The sequence below is a fragment of the Quercus robur genome, chromosome 11, assembly GCF_932294415.1.
Source record: "Quercus robur chromosome 11, dhQueRobu3.1, whole genome shotgun sequence".
Taxonomy (NCBI): domain Eukaryota; kingdom Viridiplantae; phylum Streptophyta; class Magnoliopsida; order Fagales; family Fagaceae; genus Quercus; species Quercus robur.
In genome coordinates this window covers 13,652,694-13,676,375 of record NC_065544.1, presented here as the reverse complement: position 1 = coordinate 13,676,375, position 23,682 = coordinate 13,652,694, and the positions used below count along the sequence as shown (strand labels likewise).

General features: G+C 33.7%; 1 protein-coding gene across 3 annotated transcripts; it reads right to left on the bottom strand.

The window, feature by feature from the left end:
- Nucleotides 1-8,895: 8,895 nt before the first annotated feature.
- Nucleotides 8,896-22,620, bottom strand: LOC126707443 (thioredoxin O2, mitochondrial-like). Of its 3 annotated transcripts, none has more exons than XM_050407082.1 (7): nt 22,308-22,620; nt 20,541-20,606; nt 20,344-20,394; nt 20,156-20,235; nt 12,413-12,457; nt 11,586-11,680; nt 8,896-9,228 (listed from the first exon to the last, which is right to left on the bottom strand). In XM_050407082.1, the coding sequence occupies exons 1-7, from the start codon at nt 22,552-22,554 to the stop codon at nt 9,219-9,221; spliced, it is 594 nt and encodes a 197-aa protein (XP_050263039.1). In that variant the 5' UTR covers nt 22,555-22,620; the 3' UTR covers nt 8,896-9,218. The 3 variants fall into 3 exon arrangements, with proteins under 3 accessions (XP_050263039.1, XP_050263038.1, XP_050263040.1); XM_050407081.1 differs by having other exon boundaries at nt 8,896-9,115; XM_050407083.1 differs by lacking the exon at nt 8,896-9,228 and having other exon boundaries at nt 11,400-11,680.
- Nucleotides 22,621-23,682: the final 1,062 nt, after the last annotated feature.

Below are 23,682 nucleotides of genomic sequence, written 5' to 3'. Positions count from 1 at the left end.
CAATCACAATAAATTTTGTACATCAAAACTTACAAACTAATAATTTATATATATTACGGTTCATAATTGAACATTTATTATTCTTTTAACTTATACTCTTAAAACCTTTACGGTTATTCAAGTAGTAGACTCATTAGTCTACAGCGTGACGTGACGTTACCATGAAGATATCTTCTTGCTATACAAACAAATAAAAAGACAAAAACAATTTTGCATTTCACTACCTAGGAAATATGAGACAAGCATCTCTTCTTGTTTCCCTTCTTAATCTTTCAATATTTTTTATCTATAAATTTTGCTCTAAAGTGACAATTCAATTCTTCTTCATAAAGGGATGGTCATATCTCTCTCTCTCTCTCTCTCTCTCTCTATATATATATATATATATATTTTGTGTGTGTGTGTGTGGAAGATCATCTCGAGCCCTCCCTCACATCAGTCTAAAGATATTCTAACACCAGTCGAAGCTGATGCTGGGTTTCTTCTAATCAACATAAACAACAATTTCATTTTCCAACAAATCATTACTAACAAATGACTACTAATTCTACCTTCTTCTTTCTTCTTCTTCTTCTTTTATTTATTTAATGCAAACCATTGGACCGTGTAAATTTTTATATCACCTTTTCCCCTTTGTGACTGTAGAAGAATGTCAAATCCAAAAGATAGTGCTCTGCAGTTAATCCTTCGGTTGCATGTATTTTTTCTGGTCAAACTTACCCAAAAATAGAGATCTATAATCGACACTAAAAATGGGACCTAATAATTGTACCCCGGAAAAGGACCATTGCTAAGAAATTATTGCTTGGTGGCCCCTAAATGATTCCAATCTCTCCCTATTATGGCTTTTTATTATGGACCTGCAATATTAGTCAGTAGGGTTTCCATTGGCAATGCCAAAGTACAAATAATTTTTCAGTGTTATAATTCAAGCCAAAAAATAAAACAAAGAAAAAAATGTCACTTCTACAATTCACAATTTTCAATTGATTTTGTAGATGGTTTTAAAGAAAATTCTTTTGTGTGCTTCTTACCACATAAAATCTAATGCGATAGTATTCATCAAAAAAAAGAAATTATAATGGATAGTCCATCTATCTATCATTAAATATTTAATTGGGACAGGATGGGTCATCTCATGGATCTATTGTTTTTTTGATGAACTCTCTTGGATCTATTGTATATGACAAAAGAGATATCTATTACATGTGTTGCATGTAATAGATGTCTCACAGCAAATAGGATTTATTGATGTGTAATTCTTATCAACTTTATGAGATTTGTTACCTACCTACAACAAATTAATAAGATATTTCTTGATATACAATACTAATGTAAAGCTAAATCACCCATCAAATCATATATTTAACAACTCCTTGTTCAAATATATTAACTTAAGTGCATATATAGAATCTTACTTTTAAGAGAATATATAAATATAAAATACAAATTCATGAAAATTCACAAGAAGGAAAGGTTTTTCCTCCCAAATCACAATAGAGAAAGTTAATAGATGTTACAATTGATGTATGCAGTGAAAAGGTTAATTTTATTTATAAATTATAGTCAAAATATATATATATTTTTTGGAATCAACTTCATTCCGTACGTGTTATTAATGCACATATAATACCACGTACCCTTAATACAATGGTCACTTTATAAATATAAATGTTTGTAGAGTGTAAGGAGCAATAGCTGAGGTTCAAGACTTCAGGAGAAAGTTTCACACATATATACACATAGATTAGACTAAAGTAAAATTTTATCTTGTATCCCAAAAAAAAAAAAAAAAAAAATGCACATATAACATCTACGAAGCATCACAATCTGATGTCTGTGAATACAAAACATAAATGTGTCATTGTGTTCATTTGCCTTCATGTTACTTAACCATGGTTCAATCACTTCCCAGTTATGTCTATTTAGATCACATCATTTATGGCAATAGACAGTAGAGCTTAGAGCATAATTGGCGTCTAATTAATGACCCATGAGAATCACATAATAAGAAAAGAGGGATCCATTCACTAACCTCATATAAATATAATGTTTGAAAAACCATATGTAGTATGAATTATATGGTACGATGAGGCTCTCTTCTTCAAAGAGTGCACGTTTAATCTCTCTATAACATCGTGCAAATCTCAGTTTAGGCTCTACCTAAGCACCCAACCCAAGTCATCTAGTTATGTCTGTTAGGGTCATATTTTATATGAAATTGGCTAATCTTTTGTCAAAATGTACTTTATTTGTAAATTGGGTAGATCTAAGTTTGGTTTGATACACAACAAGTGATTGTATTAAAGACATGAAAATTAATCTAAGAAACAAGTGAAGAAAAGTTGTTTTATTGAAGTTCGACAAATAACTCTACAAATGGCATCTATCGAGATTTATTTGGCAAGCTCGACAGCAGCTTGATCTATTGAGCTTTATGAATTCAAAAATTCCAGATCTGAATTTCGGCCTATGTTGCTGTATTTATTTAGGGTTTTTTTTCTCACAACCCTAGATATATAGAAGGGTTATTTTAAAAGTCATCATACACAGAAACAGAGACCAAGAACTTTATTTTTTCTGTGAGAAGCTACTACATTTGTACGTTATAGGGTTTTGTAACCAAGTACTTCCCGATCTTCATTGTTGATGAAGTGAAGAACTTTATAGTCAACAATATCAATTCAAGTTGCTAGAGTTAGTCACACACTGGGATCCGTACAAAAGGGTTAGTTATAGATTAGAAATTTGTGCATAAAGGGAAAGAAGGTTACTACAAGATCAAATCCAATTGGATATTGGAGCAAATGTTCAATTGTAGGTTGGTATTTTGAGATAGACTAGGGTAGTGGTAAGATTCCTTATACTTGTAATTGCTTGATTGTTGATTAATAGATTCTTAAGAGTAGTGACTTTAAAATCACCCGATGAGATTTTTACCTTGCAAAATGTTTTCCCCATTTATCAACAAATTACCGTGTTAATTTAATTTCCATTGCATTTAGTTTAATTGGTGATTTATTGGTGCCTTCACGATTTGCATGCAATATAACCTAATTAATCAACTTGGGTAATTGAATTAATTAACCGGGTCAAGCTATCTTAACCCAACAATGTAACCTCAAACACCAAATTAAGGTCTCAAATATGGTTATCATAGGCTACATGAATTCTGAGTTATTTATTCTCAATATCTACTTAACTCATAAATCTTGTAAGAAAGGGGAACAAATTTTCAACAGCAACCATACTCCCACTAAAACTATAACATCTCTATATAATTCTAAGCAAATCAATATTTTATTCATGTTATGCCAATAGATCTTTTAATTTTAGGGAATAAATTATAATTTATTATATCAAGATCATGCCAAAAATGTCATACTGAACTAAAAACCTTACGGGTTGAGTTTCATTTCTGAAAAATAATTAAAAGAGTATCATTTTGTAAAACTTTAAGAGAGATCTGTAATTTACCTAAAATAAATATATCTTTTTAGGATTTATCGTGTAATTATAAAAAATTGAGAGCGAGAGAGTGAGAAAGTTTTATTCAGTTTGCTCATGATTGATGTTTTTTTTTTTTTTGGACACACTCTTTTGCACACATTTTGACATTAGTTACTTAATTTATCAAGGTGTGATTGGATTATGTCATTTATGCATTTGATTGTTATTGTTATTGGTAAAAATTAATCGATTACCTAGATTAAAATGAGTGTAAGAGTACTAGCATTCGGAGATGGAAATCAACCGATTTTACCCCTCATTCCCAATTGAAGTTTTTACAGTCAATCCCAATGCTAGCTTTAACGGTGCGTGGTTTTAAACTTATTGATGATTGATATATGTTGTGGGTAAAAGCAATAACAAAATGTAGACCCATTAGCACTTTGCAGAATCTTAGTAGTAGGGCTAGTAGCTAGCTGGAAGTCTTAAGGGTGGGACTTTGCGAGACATGCATGCACTAGAGACGCAAAGGAGTCCTTATTAACACTATATTCTTATTAGACATTATATCTATCTATCTATCTATCTACACCTGACACCCTTTTCCAATCTGGTGGTGGAGCAGCTGGGTTGGCCTAGCCTAGAATACAACTCTCTCTCTCTCTTGGCGGCTTATTGTGTCACCTCTGTCTCGACTTTGGCATCTAAAATCTTTTTCTTTGTCAACATCATCATTTTTCTTTTTCATGTTTAGTCACTGTTACCATAACGTTGGCACAGTTTGTTTTAGTTATTTCTAACTCAAATTTCTCAGAAGAAGGGATGGGTGGCCATCTAATATTCTGTTCCACCTACTTTGAAAAATGCTTACCCCATCAGCAAATAAATTACATTAATATTACTTTCATGATGGTAGTTTGAGGTCACAGGTTTAATCCTGTTTAGGTGTTTGAATTACTTGACATATCAAAAAAAACTTATTCTAACATGCCTACGATTTGTTTCTAAAAAAGAATAACAAATTGGGTAATTGTCTTATATATTTACCTATGAGAACGTTGGCACAGTTTGTTTTAGTTATTTCTAACACAAATTTCTCAGAAGAAGAGATGGGTGGCCATCTAATATTCTGTCCCACCTGCTTTGAAAAATGCTTACCCCATCAGCAAATAAATTACATTAGTATTACTTTCATGATGGTAGTTTAATTTGATGTCACAGGTTTAATCCCGTTTAGGTGTGTGAATTACTTAACATATCAAAAAAAAAAAACTTATTCTAACATGCCTATGATTTGTTTCTAAAAAAGAATAACAAATTGAGTAATTTTCTTATATATTTACTTATGAGAGTGTGTAATATGTAATATAACTTTTCTCATTATTCTTTAAAGTTAAAAGTTAACATGTCTTTTGGATGATGTTTGTAGTGTGCTTCTGTATTTAAAACTTCATTCCCTTCCTTTGTTTATGATTGTTTCTCAAAAGACAAAAAAAATTATGAAACTCGTTTCGTTTGAGCTATATTTGAACTATGAAGTAATCAATACCAGTTAAAAAGAAATAATTTCATTTTATTATACTACCCTTGAACACTTTTGATGTCCAACTTTTTGAGGGCAATGTGAACCTTGGCTCTATCGGTAGAATTAGACACAGTTGACACAAATTCAAAAAAACAATAACAGTTGTGTCAAGTTAGCTCCAACATAGTTAATTTTATCGATTAGCTCAATGAGTGATGTCTATTATTGTTAAATAAATGACTTAGGTTTAGATTTTATCTACACCAAAAATTAATAAATATGTTAACTTGGTGATAAAAAATAATTACCATAAAAAGTCTCCATATATTCAAATTGATGGTATCTATAAAATTAAAAATAAAATAGAAAAGAGAGCAATAACAAGCTTGTCAAATTACTAGGAAGATGAAGCTATACTTAATAATATTGTCTAGGTCTTCCCATAAAAATAAAAAGAACGCATGTGCAAATCGCCTATCCAAGTTGTTGTAAGAAAAAACAATGGGGAGAAAATTACAATTTACCCCATTGTGATAGAGCCACTGTTTTAAAAACCGGACCGGACCGGCCGGTCCGACCGGTTCAACCGGGAACCGGAGGCCAATCCGGTCCGGTTAAAAGGTCAATAACCGGAAAACCGGCCAAAAACCGGTCAAAAACCGGGGTTGAACCGGAAATTAAAAAAAAAACGGTTCTTTGACCGGTTCGGTTTTTAAAACCATGGATAGAGCCATATAACAATTTAATCCTTAAAGTTCAATTACTACACTTAACTTCCAAATACTTTGAATAAAATGACATTGTTAGAGTTCTATATAAAATATTAGAGTAAATTCCATTAATATATCTTGAGGTTTTGGCTAATATCAATTAGATTCAAGAATTTTCAAAATTAACTAATTTAGTCTTTAAAGCCAATTTAGTCCCTAAAACAATTGAGAAAAATGACTAACTAACTTAATAGTTTTTAGGGACCACGTTAGTTTTAGAGACTAAATTGGTTAATTTTAAAAAGTTTTGAACATAGTTAGTATTAGCTCAAACTTCAAGGTGTTAGTTGAATTTACCCTATATATTACTATTAATTTCATTTTAGTTTAAAGTACCTTTAGAAAATTTATTATAATCTTAACTTTAGGGGATTAAAATGTATCAATTAAAAGAGCTTGTGGGGACTAATTAAATTTTGAATGGGTCAAATCACATTAGGATAATTTTTTTTTTTCATAAAATGTAAAATCTGCTAATTTAAACAAACTCTAAAAAATTCATTCTAAGAGCATTGAGCAAAATTTTTTGTTTATTTTAATATAAGAACCTACTTTTCTCTATTTTACTTAACCATTTTTTGAAAAACTTACATCAATTATCTATTCTAAACTTTATTTTATTAAAATATAAAATTTTCTTAATTTTTGAAAAAAAAATTTCTCTACTCACATACTTCAATCAACATCCACTTTTTTCTTTCACCTCAATGAAATACAATAAATAAAAAACTAAAATGCACAACAATAGTACTCATGTATTTTTACACAAGTACCGTAGAAAGACTTGACTCTTATGCTATTTTAGGTCCACCGACGCTATTGCTCTAATCCAAACGTCAAAGACAACTATTCAAAATTTGTATATTAAATTGTGACAGAACAACACCACTGCAAGCAAATTATAATTTGACCCAAAATTAAGCACGTTGGTAGTACAGTTTCATTGCTTTATTGGGAAAATTCGTATAAATTTCTTGGGAGTATTTCATATCACTTTCTTGGGGTATAGTACAAATGTACACTGCTATGACCCCCTCCTCTCCCCACCACATCAGCATTTGACATGATAGTACAAAAACAAGTAGTGATAGGAAATAATTGTTCAGCCAAAGGATGAAACAAAGAAATGGAAGAGAAATGATTGCTCCTGGTCTGAGCTAAAAAGCCAAGAAAAATGGCACGCTTTTTTTTACAATTATTTTATATAAAATGTTAGATAAAATGTTAGGTTGTTTCAATGTGCAAGAATCTAACATTTTTTTTCTTTACCATTCACAATTTACTATATTAGAAATGGGACATTATGATCATAATTTTATTTTATTTTATTTTTCAGAAGAAGTATGGAAATGATTGTTCAAGGGATAGGGAAAAAAACAAAGAGACCAGACCACACCAAATTTATATTTTTTTTTCTAGTTTTATGTATTATTCTTGTATGAAAATTGAATAGATGGACTTCCCTTGTCACACTCTCTGTCTTATTTTTACAAACAGGCTGAAAGTGAAGGTGGGAAATGGACCCAGTTTCAGATGTTTCAGACCCTATCATTGTTACAATCTTTTGACCCATCGGTCTCTGCCTCTCTCTGCTTCTATCCTGCCTTTGACCCTATGCTCTCTCTGCTACTTATGGCAGGCTATAGGCCTGTTAGCATCTTTAACTTTCACCCTCCGGCTGGGGAATATCTTGTCAACAAAACCAACATTAATGATAGCAACAATGATAGTGGGGTCAATATGCAATGGTGCCCTTATACTATCGCACAATACAATTTCTTCCCTCATGTCTTTCCATTATTGCAGCTATAATTGAAGAAGTAAGGATTTGATGTAATATAATTGAGTTCAAATTTATAGACTTTGAACTTTTAAATTAAGTGTTTACCAAAAAAAAAAAGAACTTTTAAATTAAATGGTATATATATATATATATATATATAAAGTCACTAAAATTTATGAAAAAATGGGCTTCGAAGAATGGATCTTTGGCTAACATTGAGCCAAAATAAAAGTGAGATCCACGTACATATTTTAAGGTACATATTTTAAGATGGGTTTCTGTTCGGTTATGTCATACTCAATAAGGAGAATAATATCATGTAGCCAATTGTTCAAAATTATTAACGAGTTAATAAGAAATTGACTCCAAATGTGTCTACTTATACATTAGTGAAGGTGATGATAAGGCATGATTCCACATGAGAAGGGTAAAAAATATTTAATGAGTTTACATATCGTTTATTATTTTGTTTGATATTGGGTTGGGCCCCCAAAGGGTTTGCATTTTTATAAAAGTGGGCCTCACACACACACCGTGGCCCACATTAGTTCAAGTTAGGTTGGGTGTGGGTGTCACTTTTATCTTTATTATTATTATTTTGTGCATAAGAGCCCATCAAATAGAGTAAGAGTAGTTCTGTTGCCACAATTTGTGCTACAACTCGCCTACAACTCGTTTATGTGGCGAGTTGTGACACAAGTAGTGGCACCAGACTTATTCATAGAGTAAAGCACAATTAAATATTGGTTTTCCTTTTTTTTTTTTTTGGGTTGGGCCCCAATACTTGAGTTATAGTATTAAACACAAGTATTAATTAGATATTGGTTTTCCATTTTGTTTCTTCTTTGGTCTAAAAGTTTATTTGCTATTTTTTTTTTTAACACTAGAACATTTACATTTGATTAGATGTTTTGTTAACAAAATTACAAATAATCAGGATTAAATCTAGGTACAATAACTTAAGTGTAGTGTTTCAAGTTCCTCAATTAAATTCAAACAAATATCTACATTTTTTAAACAAAAATACATCTATATTGAATTTTACCATCCTTAAAAATGACAACATTGTTTGTGTTTTATTGATCAATACAACCAAATAATCTCTACATGCCAAAGGCCTTGTAACTTAATTGAAACCTCCTTATGTACAAAATGCTTGGTGGTCTAAGGGAAAAAAAGTGCAATTGTTTAAGCTGTAGAGTTGGTCATATTACTAAAACTATACATAGATTGTCTCTTTAATCATTACATAGTGAGTTAGAGAAAAATAACTCTAAATCCATTTGTTATTAAAAAAACTTTTTCTAATAACTAAATATTAATCTGGTAATAGTCATCACCAAAATGGGAATAAAAAATAAAGTAGATTAGCGGCATCCTAATTAATTTGGGACCAGGACTTCGGCCCAAAATTGTTTTCTCCCTTTTGCCTAGGCCATGCAACAATAACTGCTATTGACGACACCACTACTTTGTGCACAGTCCAATTGCGTAGGTCCTTCCTCTCGTCAAATCCAATTCATATACAGTATTTACTTCATGAAAATAAAAACCTTGTGGGCCTAAGAAGTACTTGAAAGGCTGAACCTGACCAGAAACATGGTTTCCATCAATTTCTGAAGTTTTCTTTAAAAACTTACAAATATGTCAAATTACATAATCATCTGCCATCAATCCCTGACTGGAATCTTCAATCAGTCCTGCCGGGGGAAAGCGGAACAAACAATTAATCATGCAATCCAAATTTTACATTAAAACTAAGACGGCATGGATGCTTGCTTTGAATATGAAAAAAGCAATCTTAGTCCTTTCTCAGAAAAAAAAGAAGCAATCTTAGTCGGTTCAAGTTCATATGAGTGCTTTCTCAAAAAAAAAAGAAAAAAAAGAAAAAAAAGAAGAAAGAAGAAGTTCATATGAGTGCCACATCAGTGAAGTAGAATTAGAAGTACACGTTTGGCATGATTAATTTTCTCAACTTATTTTACTATTCAGTTTATTTTTGTTATTATTTATGAGTTTCATTATACTTTTTGGTACTATTTATAGATCTCACTGTACAATTTCAACTAACTTTTACCTTTATCTACAGTACTTTTAGTAAAAAAATTTCAGTTTCAGCAAAATAAGCAAATCCCAAACTTATTCAAAATCCCAACCAAACTCCAAATAATACCAAAGCATAGGCATCACAGATGGTAGAGAGAAAAAACTGTAAAAATTTCTCATGTTGTCCTTCAAGCATGCAACATGATCGCCAATTGTGAAATCCTTGTTAATGTAACGGTAGTTGCAACTAAGGGTGTCAAATGGATGAGTTTGAGTTGGGTATATAAAACTCATTTAACTAATTGTTTCTAACCCAAATTCAACCAAACCCAATTATTATGGGTAAACCCAACTCACCCAATTATCAAAATTACCAAAATGTCATTAAAGTGAAAACCCCAACACTTTCTTGAATTTCCTTCTCCACCCTCTTAGTCTCCATTCTTGGGATTAAAAAATTCCACATAAGCACATACACATTAGCAATTATATTAAAAATCCAAATAAAAAAGTATTTTCTTTTCTCTTCTCTTCTTTTCTATTTTCTCTCACTTTCTTGGTAACCAAACAGTGCAACAAATACAAAGAAATGTCATTTCAAGCTCAAAACTTTCCTGGAATTTCGAAAGCAACTGTCCGCCACCGACGACGCCGCCGCCATTTTGAAGGACGATTTGTAAATTAAGGTCGTGGAGAGGCCATTTATGAACAGTGCGTTTTCCAGGACGGCATTGATGGTGGATTCAACGGCGGGAACAATTGCCAGGTTGTACTCCGATATTGAGGTGGCAGCAAGGACGACATTGCCGGTGAGGGGATGCGTTGTAGTGAATTTCCAGCGAGGAGTCGGGGTTTCGACGGAGGTGAAGAGCGTCGGTGAGAATCCCTAGGTAGTAAATGGGCGTTGTTCAAGGTTCTAAAATTCTCTACTCTACTTTTTAGATTTCTATGATTGTTTACTGCGAAAATAATACCTAGGAAAAATATTAGGGTATATTTGGTAACTGTTTTTCCCCCTTATTTTCTATTTTCAAAAATAATTTTCTATTTTTAAAACTTAAAAACTTGTTTGACAACCCAAAATTGACAGAAAACAAAAATTGTTTTCAAAACTCAATTTGTGAAGGAAACTAAAAACATGCAAAATGCTGTTTTCAGTTTCTAATTTTCAAAAATAAAAGAAAATACGCATTTAATTTAATAAATATGTCTCACTTACTGAATTGGCATTAAAGTTCAATTCTAGTAACAACATATTTAGTATTTTTTTAAAACTTTTTTTTTTATTTTGACTAACCAAACATGTTTTTAATTTCAAAAATACAAGAAAATTATTTTTTCTTTATATTCCCTAAAATAAGTTTTTGAAAATAGAAAACAAAAATTGTTACTAAACATAACCTAAATTTATATTTTGATTGTTCATATATTGCTTTTTTTTGTTTTTGGGTACTCCAATGGATTCCATATGAGAGAGAGAGAGAGAGAGAGAGAGAGAGAGAGGTGTTTGGAGGCCAAGAAACTGAAGGAAAATGAAAATCCTGAAACGTTTGAGGGCTTTTTTATTTTTATTTTTTATTATTATGGGAAGGGCTAAGTTAAATGGACCTCAATGGGTTTTTAGTTAAAACTCAATAATCACTAGGTCTAATTGAATTGATGCTTATTTAACCCAACTAATAATTGGATGAATTTGGGTTCAATTAAAGTGGGTGAATTTAGGTGGGCAAATGAGTTTGGGCTTCCTTTGCCACCCCTAGTTGCAACACATTCTATGATAAACCCCAGTACATCCAATTCATCTGATTTGTAAATGAATTTAGGATTCAGAACCAAATTTGAAGCCACATATATTATCAATCACGTTTAAAAAGAACCTTTTTCTTTGACCATTTAAAATCTTTATGCCTACTATGCGACACCTGGTTCAAAAGGAGCAGAAATTTGCTTACAACATTCACAGATGCTCAAAGGCATAAAGATGATGTCGAGTAGATCAGGAAAGAATTACTTGTAGAGTTTTTCCATGGTGTTCGTCAAGCGAGCAACATCAGCTCCAATCACTTCAGCAGCCTTTTTCCCATTTTGATAAAAATGAAGTGTTGGCTGAAAAAAAAATCCAGCTTAGTAACAAATATATTATATATGGTTATGTTCAAGAGCTACTTGATGTAACTTGTACCACTTAATAACTTTTTTAATGGATGTATTTTTGACAAATCCACTATTGGATTATATTGTCTCTTTATACAGTCCATGCTTGCAAAATGTAGAGATGATTAAAACTCAATAATTACCTCATTTATAAAATGTTTAAATTTTATGGATTCAATAGTAAAGATTTGATTTACACAAAATTTGGTATATATGTTAAGAACAAAAAATAAATAAAAATAAACCAACAATCCAATAAAAAGTTATTAAGTGATGCATGTATCATTGACAAAAAATTATACCAAATATAACTTGATCATGATCCTATTATATATTAATAAGACAAAACTTAGGTACAATTCCTCAAGCCTGTAGATTAAATTCTGCAATTAAGTAAAAATAACATTATCTTTTCCAATGATAATCAAATTCAATGAAGGTATTTGTTTATAGTTTATTGGGGAACCTAGTACGGCATATAAAGAACTATACTTAAGTTTTACCCATATTAATATATGCAAATACAGAAGCCAACTATAAGCATTTTGAACACTACGTCAATCAATAATTTTTTGGAAACAAAGATAATTATATATACACAGGTTCTGGAGCCACATATGGACATAAGAACATTAAAAAAAAAAAATGAAATAAAAAACAGAAAAGAAGGATCAGGTTGTCTACCACGGAGGTAATATTTAACTTGCTTAATATGCTTTGAAGGCCTTCCTGTAAATAGAATAAACTAATTAGCCTGCGAACTTTGATGCATGATAAGTTATGATACCAAAATCCAGAATAATTTAACTTGTCAAGGAAGCCACATGTCAAATGATGATTGAAAAAAAAAAAATGAGAGACAATACAATCAAGCAAAGCATAATGTAACGCAATTGCTTTTGTAGGAATTCTAGAGTAAGCTAATTTTTAAATTAAATTCCCATAGAGACAGCTGAGAACACACCCATTAAATTCTGTGAGCAGTTTTCAATAAAGCAAATGAACATTGTTCTATGAAGCAAATGGAAATATTTCTTCAAGAAGCATAGATTTGCATAGAAATGTGCTGAAAACACAAGAACTTAATGAAGAAGAAACTGAAATACTTTCTTTCTTTCTTTCTTTTTTTGGTTTGAAGAAAGGGGGGGGGGGGGGGGGGGGGGTGTGAAAGAGGTTAAAGAAGCATAAAGCTCTATGCACTATAATTCTAAATAACCATTTGTGACTCAAATCCAGTTCTTTCTAAAGTGGCCTATATATCCTAACACCTCAATGTCTCAAACCACCACAGCTTCCAATTATTTGTAAGGTAAAATACTTGTTTAAACAGGAAATACTTGTTTAAACAGGATTCCAATCAAGGTAGTCAAAGGCAAAAGGCCACCTTAAAGCGCCAAGGGCTTGTATCTCCAAAGGCATGAGGAGGCAAAAGCACCTTCTCACCATGGAGATGGTGAGAAGGTTTGAGGCACTCACATAGGCTCTAAAGCCACCTCACCTTAGAGTCTTAGAGGCACCTGAGTGGCACCTAGGTGCTTGCCTTTAACTACCATATTTCCAATGATGATGACCACAACCTTCTATTCAACATTTACCAAACAAATTGAGAATCACCTTTGACAAAATGCCTCAGTAATTGCCTTTGAACAGAATTTCTTTCATAAGAAAGACGCAGATCTCTCTCTCTCATACACCTGTGCTTGTCCATTTTTCTCATTCAATCTAAAGTTACTTCAGCTTTTACAACCTAATGCAATACCATTACAGACTTATATGATCTCCAAGTCCAGTAGGACCATGCACAATTACAAGAACTATTTAATCCTAGATGCAACCATCATGAAATCAATTTCTTGGTTCCTTTAAAAAGGATACAAATCTTTCTTTTTAAAATTAGTGGCCATACAAGTATGAGAGATTACCTGTGTTCTGTCATCAGTGTGGCCATTTAGAGAAGCTAAAACACAGTGCAACAAGAGAGTTGATGAAACAAGCCCAGGCAACCAATATAGGAAATGGATCTGGGTTTCGGGTGGATTAAGAGATGGAGACTGGCCTGGGGGGCAGGACTGAAGGAATGGGGGAGACCAGAGACGTGGATGGGGAGAAAACGGAGTTGAATCAGGTTGGCACTTGCTCAGACTTGAAGAAAACAAAACATTTGGCCAGCACTGGCACTCATGAGGCGGAAACAGTGGTGGAGCAGGGCAGTGATGGGGTGAAATGGAAAGTTCAATGCAGCAGATTCTAGCATTAATGAATTCCGAGATTCACAAGAGAGAGAAAAAAGGGGGCAACAATGAAGGGTGCAATTGGTAGAAGACCAGAATCAAGGAAGAGTTCAAGCTCCGGAAAAAATGGAGATATATCAGGATTTAATGAATCATGTGGACATTAACGCAAAGGACCAAAAATCAGGCCGAAGAGAAAATCATGCACAGCTGGGTCAATCTCCGAAACAAATCCCGCAATCTTGGGTGATCAATCCCAGTACATTCCAAAGGCCATTAACTCACTGTCTTCGAATGCCTCTGTTGATGGGACATGCTGCAGGAAAAGAGTTGTTTTGACTGAAACAGTGATTTGAACTTGAGGGTGTCAACAAGCAACAGTGAAAAAGTAAAGGAAATAAAAGAGAATATTGGGCTCAGGCAGATCACGTGGAAGAGAGTTGTGCGGACTGATGCCATGCAGTGTGGGGCTGTTCTCATGCCGCTCGATCATGTAGGGACAAAGAGAGTTGGGATTTTTTATGAGGAAGCCCAAGATACAAAGTTATCTTGGAAAAAGCGAGCACTGATGGGTATGCCCAGTGTGGAAAATATCGAAAGTTCAAAGGCAGAGGCTGGTGAGCAGCTGTACAGTGACATCAATGAAGCTATTAAGTTGGAACTGCCGGGGACTTGGGAACACCCAAGCAGTTCAATCTCTTCATAACATAGTGAAGCCTCAAGGTACCACAGTTTTGTTCCTCATTCAGACAAAACTGGATGTTGGAAGAATGTCATGAATTCAAAGTCGGTTTGGCTTTAGAAATGCCCTCATTGTTCCAAGTTTGGGTAGAAGCGGTGTATTGAAAATGATGTAAAGTGAAGAAGCCCCAATTGGAAAAATAAAAAAATAAAAAATTATTCCCAATACCATATAGATGCACTTGTGGTAGATGGGATAATAGAAGATGGAGATTGAAGGGTTTTTATGGACGTTCTAAATTCCCTAAATGATCTGAGCCTTGGGCATTGTTGAAGAAGCTAGGAAGCATGCATTCTTTGTCATCGCTATGCTTTGGAGACTTTAACAAGATCCTAGAGCAAGACAATTACGAGAAACCAGAAAATGTTGGATTTTAGAGAAGCACTTGATCAATGCAAATTACTTGACCTAGAGTATATTTGGAATGTTGTATACATGGAATAATGATAGAGAGGGGTTCGTCAATATTCAAGAGAGTATTGATAGGACAATAGCCATATTGTCATGGATGGATTAGTTTAAAAGCATGGTGAAGCATGTACCATGCCCACCAACCCCCCCCCCCCCCCCCAACACAAAAAAAAAGTGTAAGCTAAAGATATTGAGAGATCTATTTCCGACCTTAAGCTTTTTTTTCTTTAGAACTTTATTGGATTGGTTGTCTGTTTTGCGAAACCAATCATTCTCTTCTCTTTTTGTTTTTCTTGATTCTCGTAATTTTTATTCTTGATTGTTGACCCCTGCACACTCCCTGTGTACTAGGGTGTCATTTTTTTTTATATCAATAAAGCTTATTACTTATCAAAAAAAAAAAAGTGTAAGCTAGAAGAAAAATGAGCTATGAGAGAAGAATGTGAAAAAACCATCCATGAGGTGTGGGAATCAGAAGTTATCCAAGGCAATCCAACGTATGTGGTGCACAAAACAATTAAACGATGTTGAATCCAATTAGATCAATGGGGAGATGAACTTTTCAAGGAAACCATAAGGAATTGGACACCAAACTTGCCGATTTGGAGGGTTGATGAAGAATGATGCTATGGGATCCAACAGAGAGTCTATAAATTAGTTGTACCATAAATGAGATCCTACACACGGAAAAGTTGCAATGGAGATAGAGATCACAAGCTACATGGATAGAAGCAGGAGATAGAAACACAATTTTATAATCTACAAACAACACTGAGACGGACCAAAAATACCATTTTAGGCCTCATGGGGGAGAAGGAGAAATGGTGTACTAGTGATGAGGACATTGGTGTATTGGCAGAGAGACACTTTACTAAAATATTCACTACTTCCACCCTGTCCTTTGAGAATGAATTTTCAGAGGCCATAGACGGAGAGGTTACTGATAATCATAAAAGAAGCCTACTCCAGCCATTCACAGCCATAGATAATACAATAAGTTGTTTTCCAAATACACAGTTTCAACTTTCAAAGCCCCAGATCCGCAAAGTATGTCTATCTTCTTTTATCATAAATATTGGTCTATTATTGGTTAATCTATTACTAAGGCAGTCCTATCTATTTTAAATTTCAGGCATATACTCTTACTCTCCTTGAATGGAGTCTAGTTTTGCCAACCTATTCTTGTTTTTCCCTTCCTGTTTTAATTGATCATTGTAACTTGGGCTCTCTTGATTTTTTGGCCCCTATAGTACATTTCTAGTGTACTATAGGAAAATCCTGGATTATAGGCCAATAAGTTTTTGTAATGTCCTCTACAAAATAGTGCAAAAAATCCTATCTAATTGATTAAAGTCTATTCTCTGATATATTATTTCTGATTCCCAAAGTGCTTTCATACTGGGACGTCTTATTACCAACAATGTGCTATAGCTTATGAATTTTTGTATAGCATGCAGTCTAGGCACAAAGGAAAGCTTGGGCAAATGACTCTACATGAGCAAAGCTTATGATCAGGTAGAATGGAGTTTTTTGCAAGGGATGATTTTGGAAAATGGTTGACTCAAGAAGGGTGTCCCAAATCATGTAATTTGATTACAAATGTACAGCATCATATGTGGTCCTAGTAAATGAGGAAACCAAAGGTATAACAAGGCAAGGTGATCCTATTTCCTCATGCCTTTTCTTGATTTTTGCTGAGGGCCTTTCTGCCTTATTGAGGAAAGCAGAGGTGGATAGAAAGGTTCACAGTATATAAAATTGTATGGGTGATCCCAAGGTCTCCCACCTTTCGTTTGCAAATGATAGGGCTCTTTTGCCATGCTACAACTGAGGAATGTAGAAACATATTATAGATTTTAGACTATTATGATAAGGCTTCAAGGCAAAAAAATAAATTGGGAGAAGACCAATATCTTTAGCAAAAATACTTCTGATGCAACCATGAAGGAAATCCATGATCTAATGGGGACCCAAGCAACTACAAGACATGATATATACATTGGCCTGCTGATGTTGTTGGGAAGATCCAAGGCAAGCACTTCTAATAGCATAAAAGAAAGGTTGATGAAGAGGCTCCAAGGGTGGAAAGAAAACACGCTTTCAAGGGCAGGGAGAGAAATATTGATTAAATCCATGGTTCAAGCCATACCCACATACAATGATGTCTTGCTTCAAAATTCTTAAGACATAGTTTGATGAACTGAATTCTATGACTGCCAAATATAGGTGGAGTCAAAGGGGCCAAAAAGGGAAATACATTGGAAATGTTGGATCAAACAGTGTGATTTGAAGGTAAATGGAGGGTTAGGATTCAAAGATCTCCATGTATTTACCTTGGCAATGGATGCTATGTGGGGGTGGAAGTTAATGCAGCAGCCACACTCATTATTCTATCTAGTGTTCAAAGTAAGGTATTTCCCCAATAACTCCTTCCTTAAGCAAAGCTAGGAAACAATCCTTCCTATGTTTGGAGTTCTGGGGTGGGTCGGGTTTCCTAAGGGAGACTTCAAGATGAAAGCAGCATATCACCTTGCACTTGGATTAAATAAGCCAGCACAGGGAGAGAGTTCTCAGGCTTGGGTGGATTATCCAGCTTGGAAAAAGCTATGGAAGCTGCAGGTTCCATCTAAGGTAAAGCATTGCATCTGGAGAGAATGCACTAACTCACTGCCAACACAAAAAAGCCTACGAAGCCGGCACATAGAGGTGGACCTGATATGCAACATTTGTAACCAAGAAACCGAAACTGTGGTGCATGCGATGTGGATGAGTCCCACGGATAGAAATGTATGGGCCATGGTTGGAGGCAAATTTCAATAGTCAACAGATACGGGTGATGATTTCCTCTACTTATTTCAGCAGGTCATCATGGAATGCTGGGAAGAGGAGGTGGAAATATGGGCAATGCTGGTATGGACTCTGTGGAATGCGAGGAATAATGTTTTCTTTTGAGGAGAAGTAGCTACATCCTTCACAATTCTGGATATGGTCCAGACATTGCTACATGACCACAAGCAAGCAGCCCTACACTCACGGAATAGCAGCTCCCTGGACAACGGTCATACACAAGAGCCAGAATCTCTAAGGCTGAGATGCATACTATTGGTCATAGAGATGCTGCTTTATGTTTCTTTGTTATTTTATGTAGATAACCTAATCCAAAAAATTTTGGACTCGGCTATGGATCCTAAACAAATTAGTTAGGGTTAGCCACATATATTCTTTTCCTCTATTAAGTCATGCTCTCTATTAATTCATTAATTGACAATTCATTTTTCATTGCTTCTATTAATGTTATAATGGATCTTCCTTTACCTTTTTTCATTCCCTCAACTTGGATCAACTCACTCTTTCTTACCGGTGCATTAATAACTCTTTTAAACATGACCAAACCATCTTAGGAGACTCTCCCTCATCTTTTCATCAACAGAGGCTACCCTATCTTTAAGCAGATTTCCTTTATTCGGATCCTTTCTTTTCATGTATTTCCATTTATCCATCTTAATGTTCTCATTTTAGTTACACTCATTTTACTTTTAATAACACTCATTTTATGAATATGTTGCTTCTTAACAGCACAACATTTGAAACCATAGAGCATAGCTAGTTCTATAGCAGACTTACAGAATTTTCCCTTTTAACTTAATAAATATTCTATGATTACACAATAGAGGTTCTATCTTTTATCTCCAAAAAAAATAATAAATATTATATCTCCAATAATAATAAATATTCTATGATTACAGAATAAAGGTCCTATCTTTTATCTCCAAAATAAATAAATAAATAGTGGCCATAGCCATACTTCTATTCCTTAGTGATATATCCATTGAGACTCCCCCCCCCCCACACAAAAAAAAAAAAAAAAACCAAAAAACTAACAACAAACATTAATCCCAAAACTATGGGTTGGCTATGGATCCACATAAACTAATCAGGGTTGTTCACATGTATTCTTTCTCACCGTTCTAATCTTTTTAAAACATGCTCTTTGACTGTTTGACACTTCCTTAATTAACATGTTCTTTGTCACTACTACTAGTGTAATTTTAGGTCTTTCTCTACGTCATTCCGTTCCCTCAACTTAAATCAAATCACTCCTTCTCACTCGTGTATTGATCTCTCTCTCTCTCTTTCCTTTGTACATGACCAAACTACCTCAAGCAAATCTACCAACTATTTTCATCAATGGGAACCCCCAAAGCACAGGGGGGACAAAATATATATATATATATATATATTTTTTTTTTTTTTTTGATGTAGAAGACACCCCACTAGGTTTGAACATATAGCTATGTAACAGTTAAATTATAAACAGAACAGTTTTTTTTAAAAAGCAACGTATATTGGTTGATCATTTGGGTAACAAACAATGGTGTACTAGTATGCAATCTGCCAGTTAAGTATAAGAAAAGGTAAAAAGAATAAAAAAGGGTATACTAGTTTATGATTTTGGCCTTTTCTACCTTACTCCTTAGATACCAGTTCCTTCTAACAGACAGCTAAATGAGAACAACTAGATGCATATTCTAATTTGATTTACTATAGTCATTCCTCACATGGTTAAATGATTTTCTATCTTGAAAGATAATAAAATAAAACAAAATATGGGGAAAAGAAAGAAAGAAGAATCCAAAAATCCTCTACAAACCATTAAACTATTATACCATATATAGTTTTTCTTGATGGTATTTGATGTATCTCTTTTATACATCCCGTGTATGTGGTTGAGACTGAGCCCCTTTCGTGATTTTTTTTCAATGAGATTAGTCATAGAAAATAATAATAATAATAATAATAATAAAAAACTATTAAACCATATTTGAAAGTCAAAAGTTGGAAGCTAAAATTACCAAAACATCAGTTGAAGAGTAAAATGAAATCACATTTTATAAATCATATTCCCCATAAAAAATAAATCCCAGATTGAAAAAATTTTAATTTTTTGCCTTGATGAAAATGTATGATGAGCATGGTATGATTTCCAGAAAATTTGATCTATATTTGAAAAGACTACATCACAGTACCATGAACCCTTCCTACCTGGTCAATGTCAATCTTATAAGTCGTCACATGAGGATATTTCTCACTCAGCTCACCGATGATAGGGCCAATGAACCTGCCTGCATAATAAGAATATAAAACAATTAATTGAAATTTAATCTCAAGGAAAATAAAACACCATTTGTTTTAAATTTCTTCACTAAAAAAACTAATAATTAAGAACTTACAAGGCCCACACCAAACTGCAGTGAAATAGAAAATTGCTGGCACCGAGTCGTCTATCGCCAATAAATTGTAGCAAAAAAAAACATAGCAATGATAAGTTCTCTAGAAAGTAAACAACAGAAACTTTGCAGACAAAGAAAACATCTACAAATGAATATCTTTTACAGAAATTTTTTTTACAAGAGGGATAGATATGTACCTTGAGCTTTGCTAAGTGAACTATTGAAGTCATTTTCTGAATTAACGAGGACAATGTTTGATGGACCTGAAATTAAATCATGGGCTTAGCATACAAAACAAAACACAATGTTTGATTATTCATCAAGTTAAAGAGTTGTTACAAACACAAACGGTAATTAGATCCAATACAATATCAGCTGCTGCTTCCACAGCCTCTTCTCTCACATGGTGAGTCCCAAATGAGTCAGAGAAGGGGAGTGTGGAAGCAACCATTTGCAAGTAGAATCAGTGATTCCAAACATCGACCAAATACAGAAATATCAATCAATCAAGATTGAAAGATATCAACAACATCAAAACATTATTTAGGCCTGTAATGTAAGAAGCACAAATACTCCAAAATCCTTGGCATGCCATGACAAACACAAATACACTGAGATACTCATGCTTGCATATCCTTCATGTCATAGGAGGAAAAATATATATAATTCTTTTATTCTATAAAATTCTTTCTCTAAATATTTTGATAGTTCTTAATTCTTATTTATATTGAAAACTTAAAATAAACTTCTTCTTTTTTCTGGATGTTGTGAAACCTCACCAAGGCAGGCCCTTTGAACCCACCCTTGGGGAGTAAACCATGGATACACGATCCCACTTGCCAAAACGTGAATCAGGTAATCCAGGAGAACTCCTAGTGAGGATCGAACCCAAGATGTTTGGGTCTACAGCTCATCCCAAGCCTCCAACCATTAGAAGGAACCTAGTTAATATATACATAGAATATGCCTAAACATAAATAAAAAATACAGAACAATATATTAATTAAGTAATTAATTTTCATATTCCCACCCAGTCATGCTCTAATTTTTCAAGAATTAAATTTTTGCCATACCCTCATGTTGTGTCTTGTCTGTGTCCATATTGCTCAGCCTATAACCAGTATATGCATCATGCACTACATTTTCTTTCCATATGAAAATTTAAAATGTTGAAATTTGGACTAAATTAGATTTTTGTTTATCAGATTTAAAATGAAGCAATCCATAAGTGATTTGATAGATGTTTGTAATTTGAGGATTTAGAAATGACTTCACCAGATCTAAAAATTGTTTTTCTTTAGAACTTTATTGAATTGGACGTCAGCAGTAGTAAGTCACAACAACAACAACAATAACAATAACCAAACCTTAGTCATAAATTTTTGAGTTGTTTATGGATCCTCAATGTTAGTTAGGATTGGCCACACGAATTCCTTTCCACAACATTCTATTCTATCTGAAATCATACTCTCTGTTACTTCCTTAATTGACATACCCTTTTCGTCTACTCTTTCTTACCGGTGCGTGCATCAACCGCTCTCCTCTAAACATCTCACGCAACTCTCCCTCATCTTTTCATCAACAGGCGTCACCGTCACCCTTATCTTTCTATGCATTTCCAGTTATCCATCATAACATTTTCATCTCAAGTCAACTACGCTCATTTTATGAAATATAAAATTATCAATTTTAACGTTTTTTCCTTGTAATTTGGCCTAAATTCAATTTTACTCCATCAATTTTAATTTATTAGTCCTTGAAAATTTTAAAAGATATCATTTTCATCAAATTAATACCTTTTAAAAAATTTCAGCGACCAAATTACAAATTTTAAAAATTGTGGGACAATAATTGAAATTTGATAAGCAAATATTAAATTCCTAATTAAGATTAATAATTGATGATAATCTTTTTTTTTTTAATAAAATAGTAAATTAAAAAGGAAATGTGGGATTGAGAGGTACCTGAGGGAGAGGAGAGAGGTCGAAATTGGAAGAAAGGAAGGTCGGAGAAGTGAACGCGTGAGGAACCGGAGAGAATGGAGGAACCGGAGGGGAAGGGTTTAGGAGGAACCGGAGAGAAGAGAGATGAGGTTGGAGTTGGAATTGGAGTTGGAGGAGATGGAATTAGAGTTTGGAAGGATCGAGAATTTGAACCAATGATTTGACGCAGAACTTGGCGGTGGCTGCTCAGAATTGAATTTCTCGCCATTTTTTTCTTTGTCTCTCTCACTGTCTCTGAGAGGTTTTTGAGTTTTGCGTTATTATTGTAAGAAAATTAAATGGGCTCATGTGTATATATAACTATACATAGCTTGATGAAGTTGGAATAGGATGTAGAGCATAAATGGGCTTACAAGATGGTAGGATTGTAGTATTGGTTCAAAAGGCCCATTTTGAATATATTAATTTTACTATTTATAAAAAATTTACTATTCATTCTATAATAATATTTTGATGAAGATAAAAGAGGTTTAAGGGGAAAAAAAAATAATATAAGAGAGATTTAGGGAGAGATTATAAAAGAGGAAGGTATATTAAATTGGGAGAAAGGTAACTCGCAAGGCTTGGCAGGTTTTGACTATTACTAGAGACCTTTAGTGAGTTAAAGTTTATTATTTTATTTTCTTGAATTGTTATCTTTTGGGCTTCCTAAAGCTAGTTACTTGTTTGAATTGAAGGAGATTAGAATTGGCTGAAAATTACACTAATTGAGTTAAATGGGCCCAAAAAATTGTAGAATTTGGTTCAAAAAGGTCCAAGGAAAGGGGAGTAGAGACCTCTAGTGAGTTAAAGTTTATTACTTTATCTTCTTGAATTGATATCTTTTGGGCATTGTAAAGTGAGTTACCTGTTTGGATTGAGGAGGAGAAAGTGGGACTAGAGTTGGCTAAAAATTACATTAATTAAGTTAAAATGGGCCCAAAAGATAGTAGAATTTGGTTCAAAAAGGCCCATTTTGTGAGAGTGTGTTTTACTTGCATATAGGTAGGGTTGTCCATCTTGACCCAGCAACCGACCCACCCACCCGCCCAAACCAGCTGACCCGACGACGATCAATGACGGATCTTTATTTCCAAAAACTGAAACCAATGAGTCAATTAGTGAGTCTTTGCATGAAAATTGACTCCAATTGACCCGACTGCCCTCCCTGCTGAAGCTTGCCATTCTTTGACCCTCCCCTCTCTCTCAAACGCAAATCTAGCCAAATCTTGATGAGATCTGGCTAGATCTCTACAGATGCTCTACTCTATTAGTTTTGCCCGAAACCGACCACCGTAGACCTGAACCAAGACTAACTCAACCTGAGGTTTCTAATGGTTGGCAACAGGTCAACTTG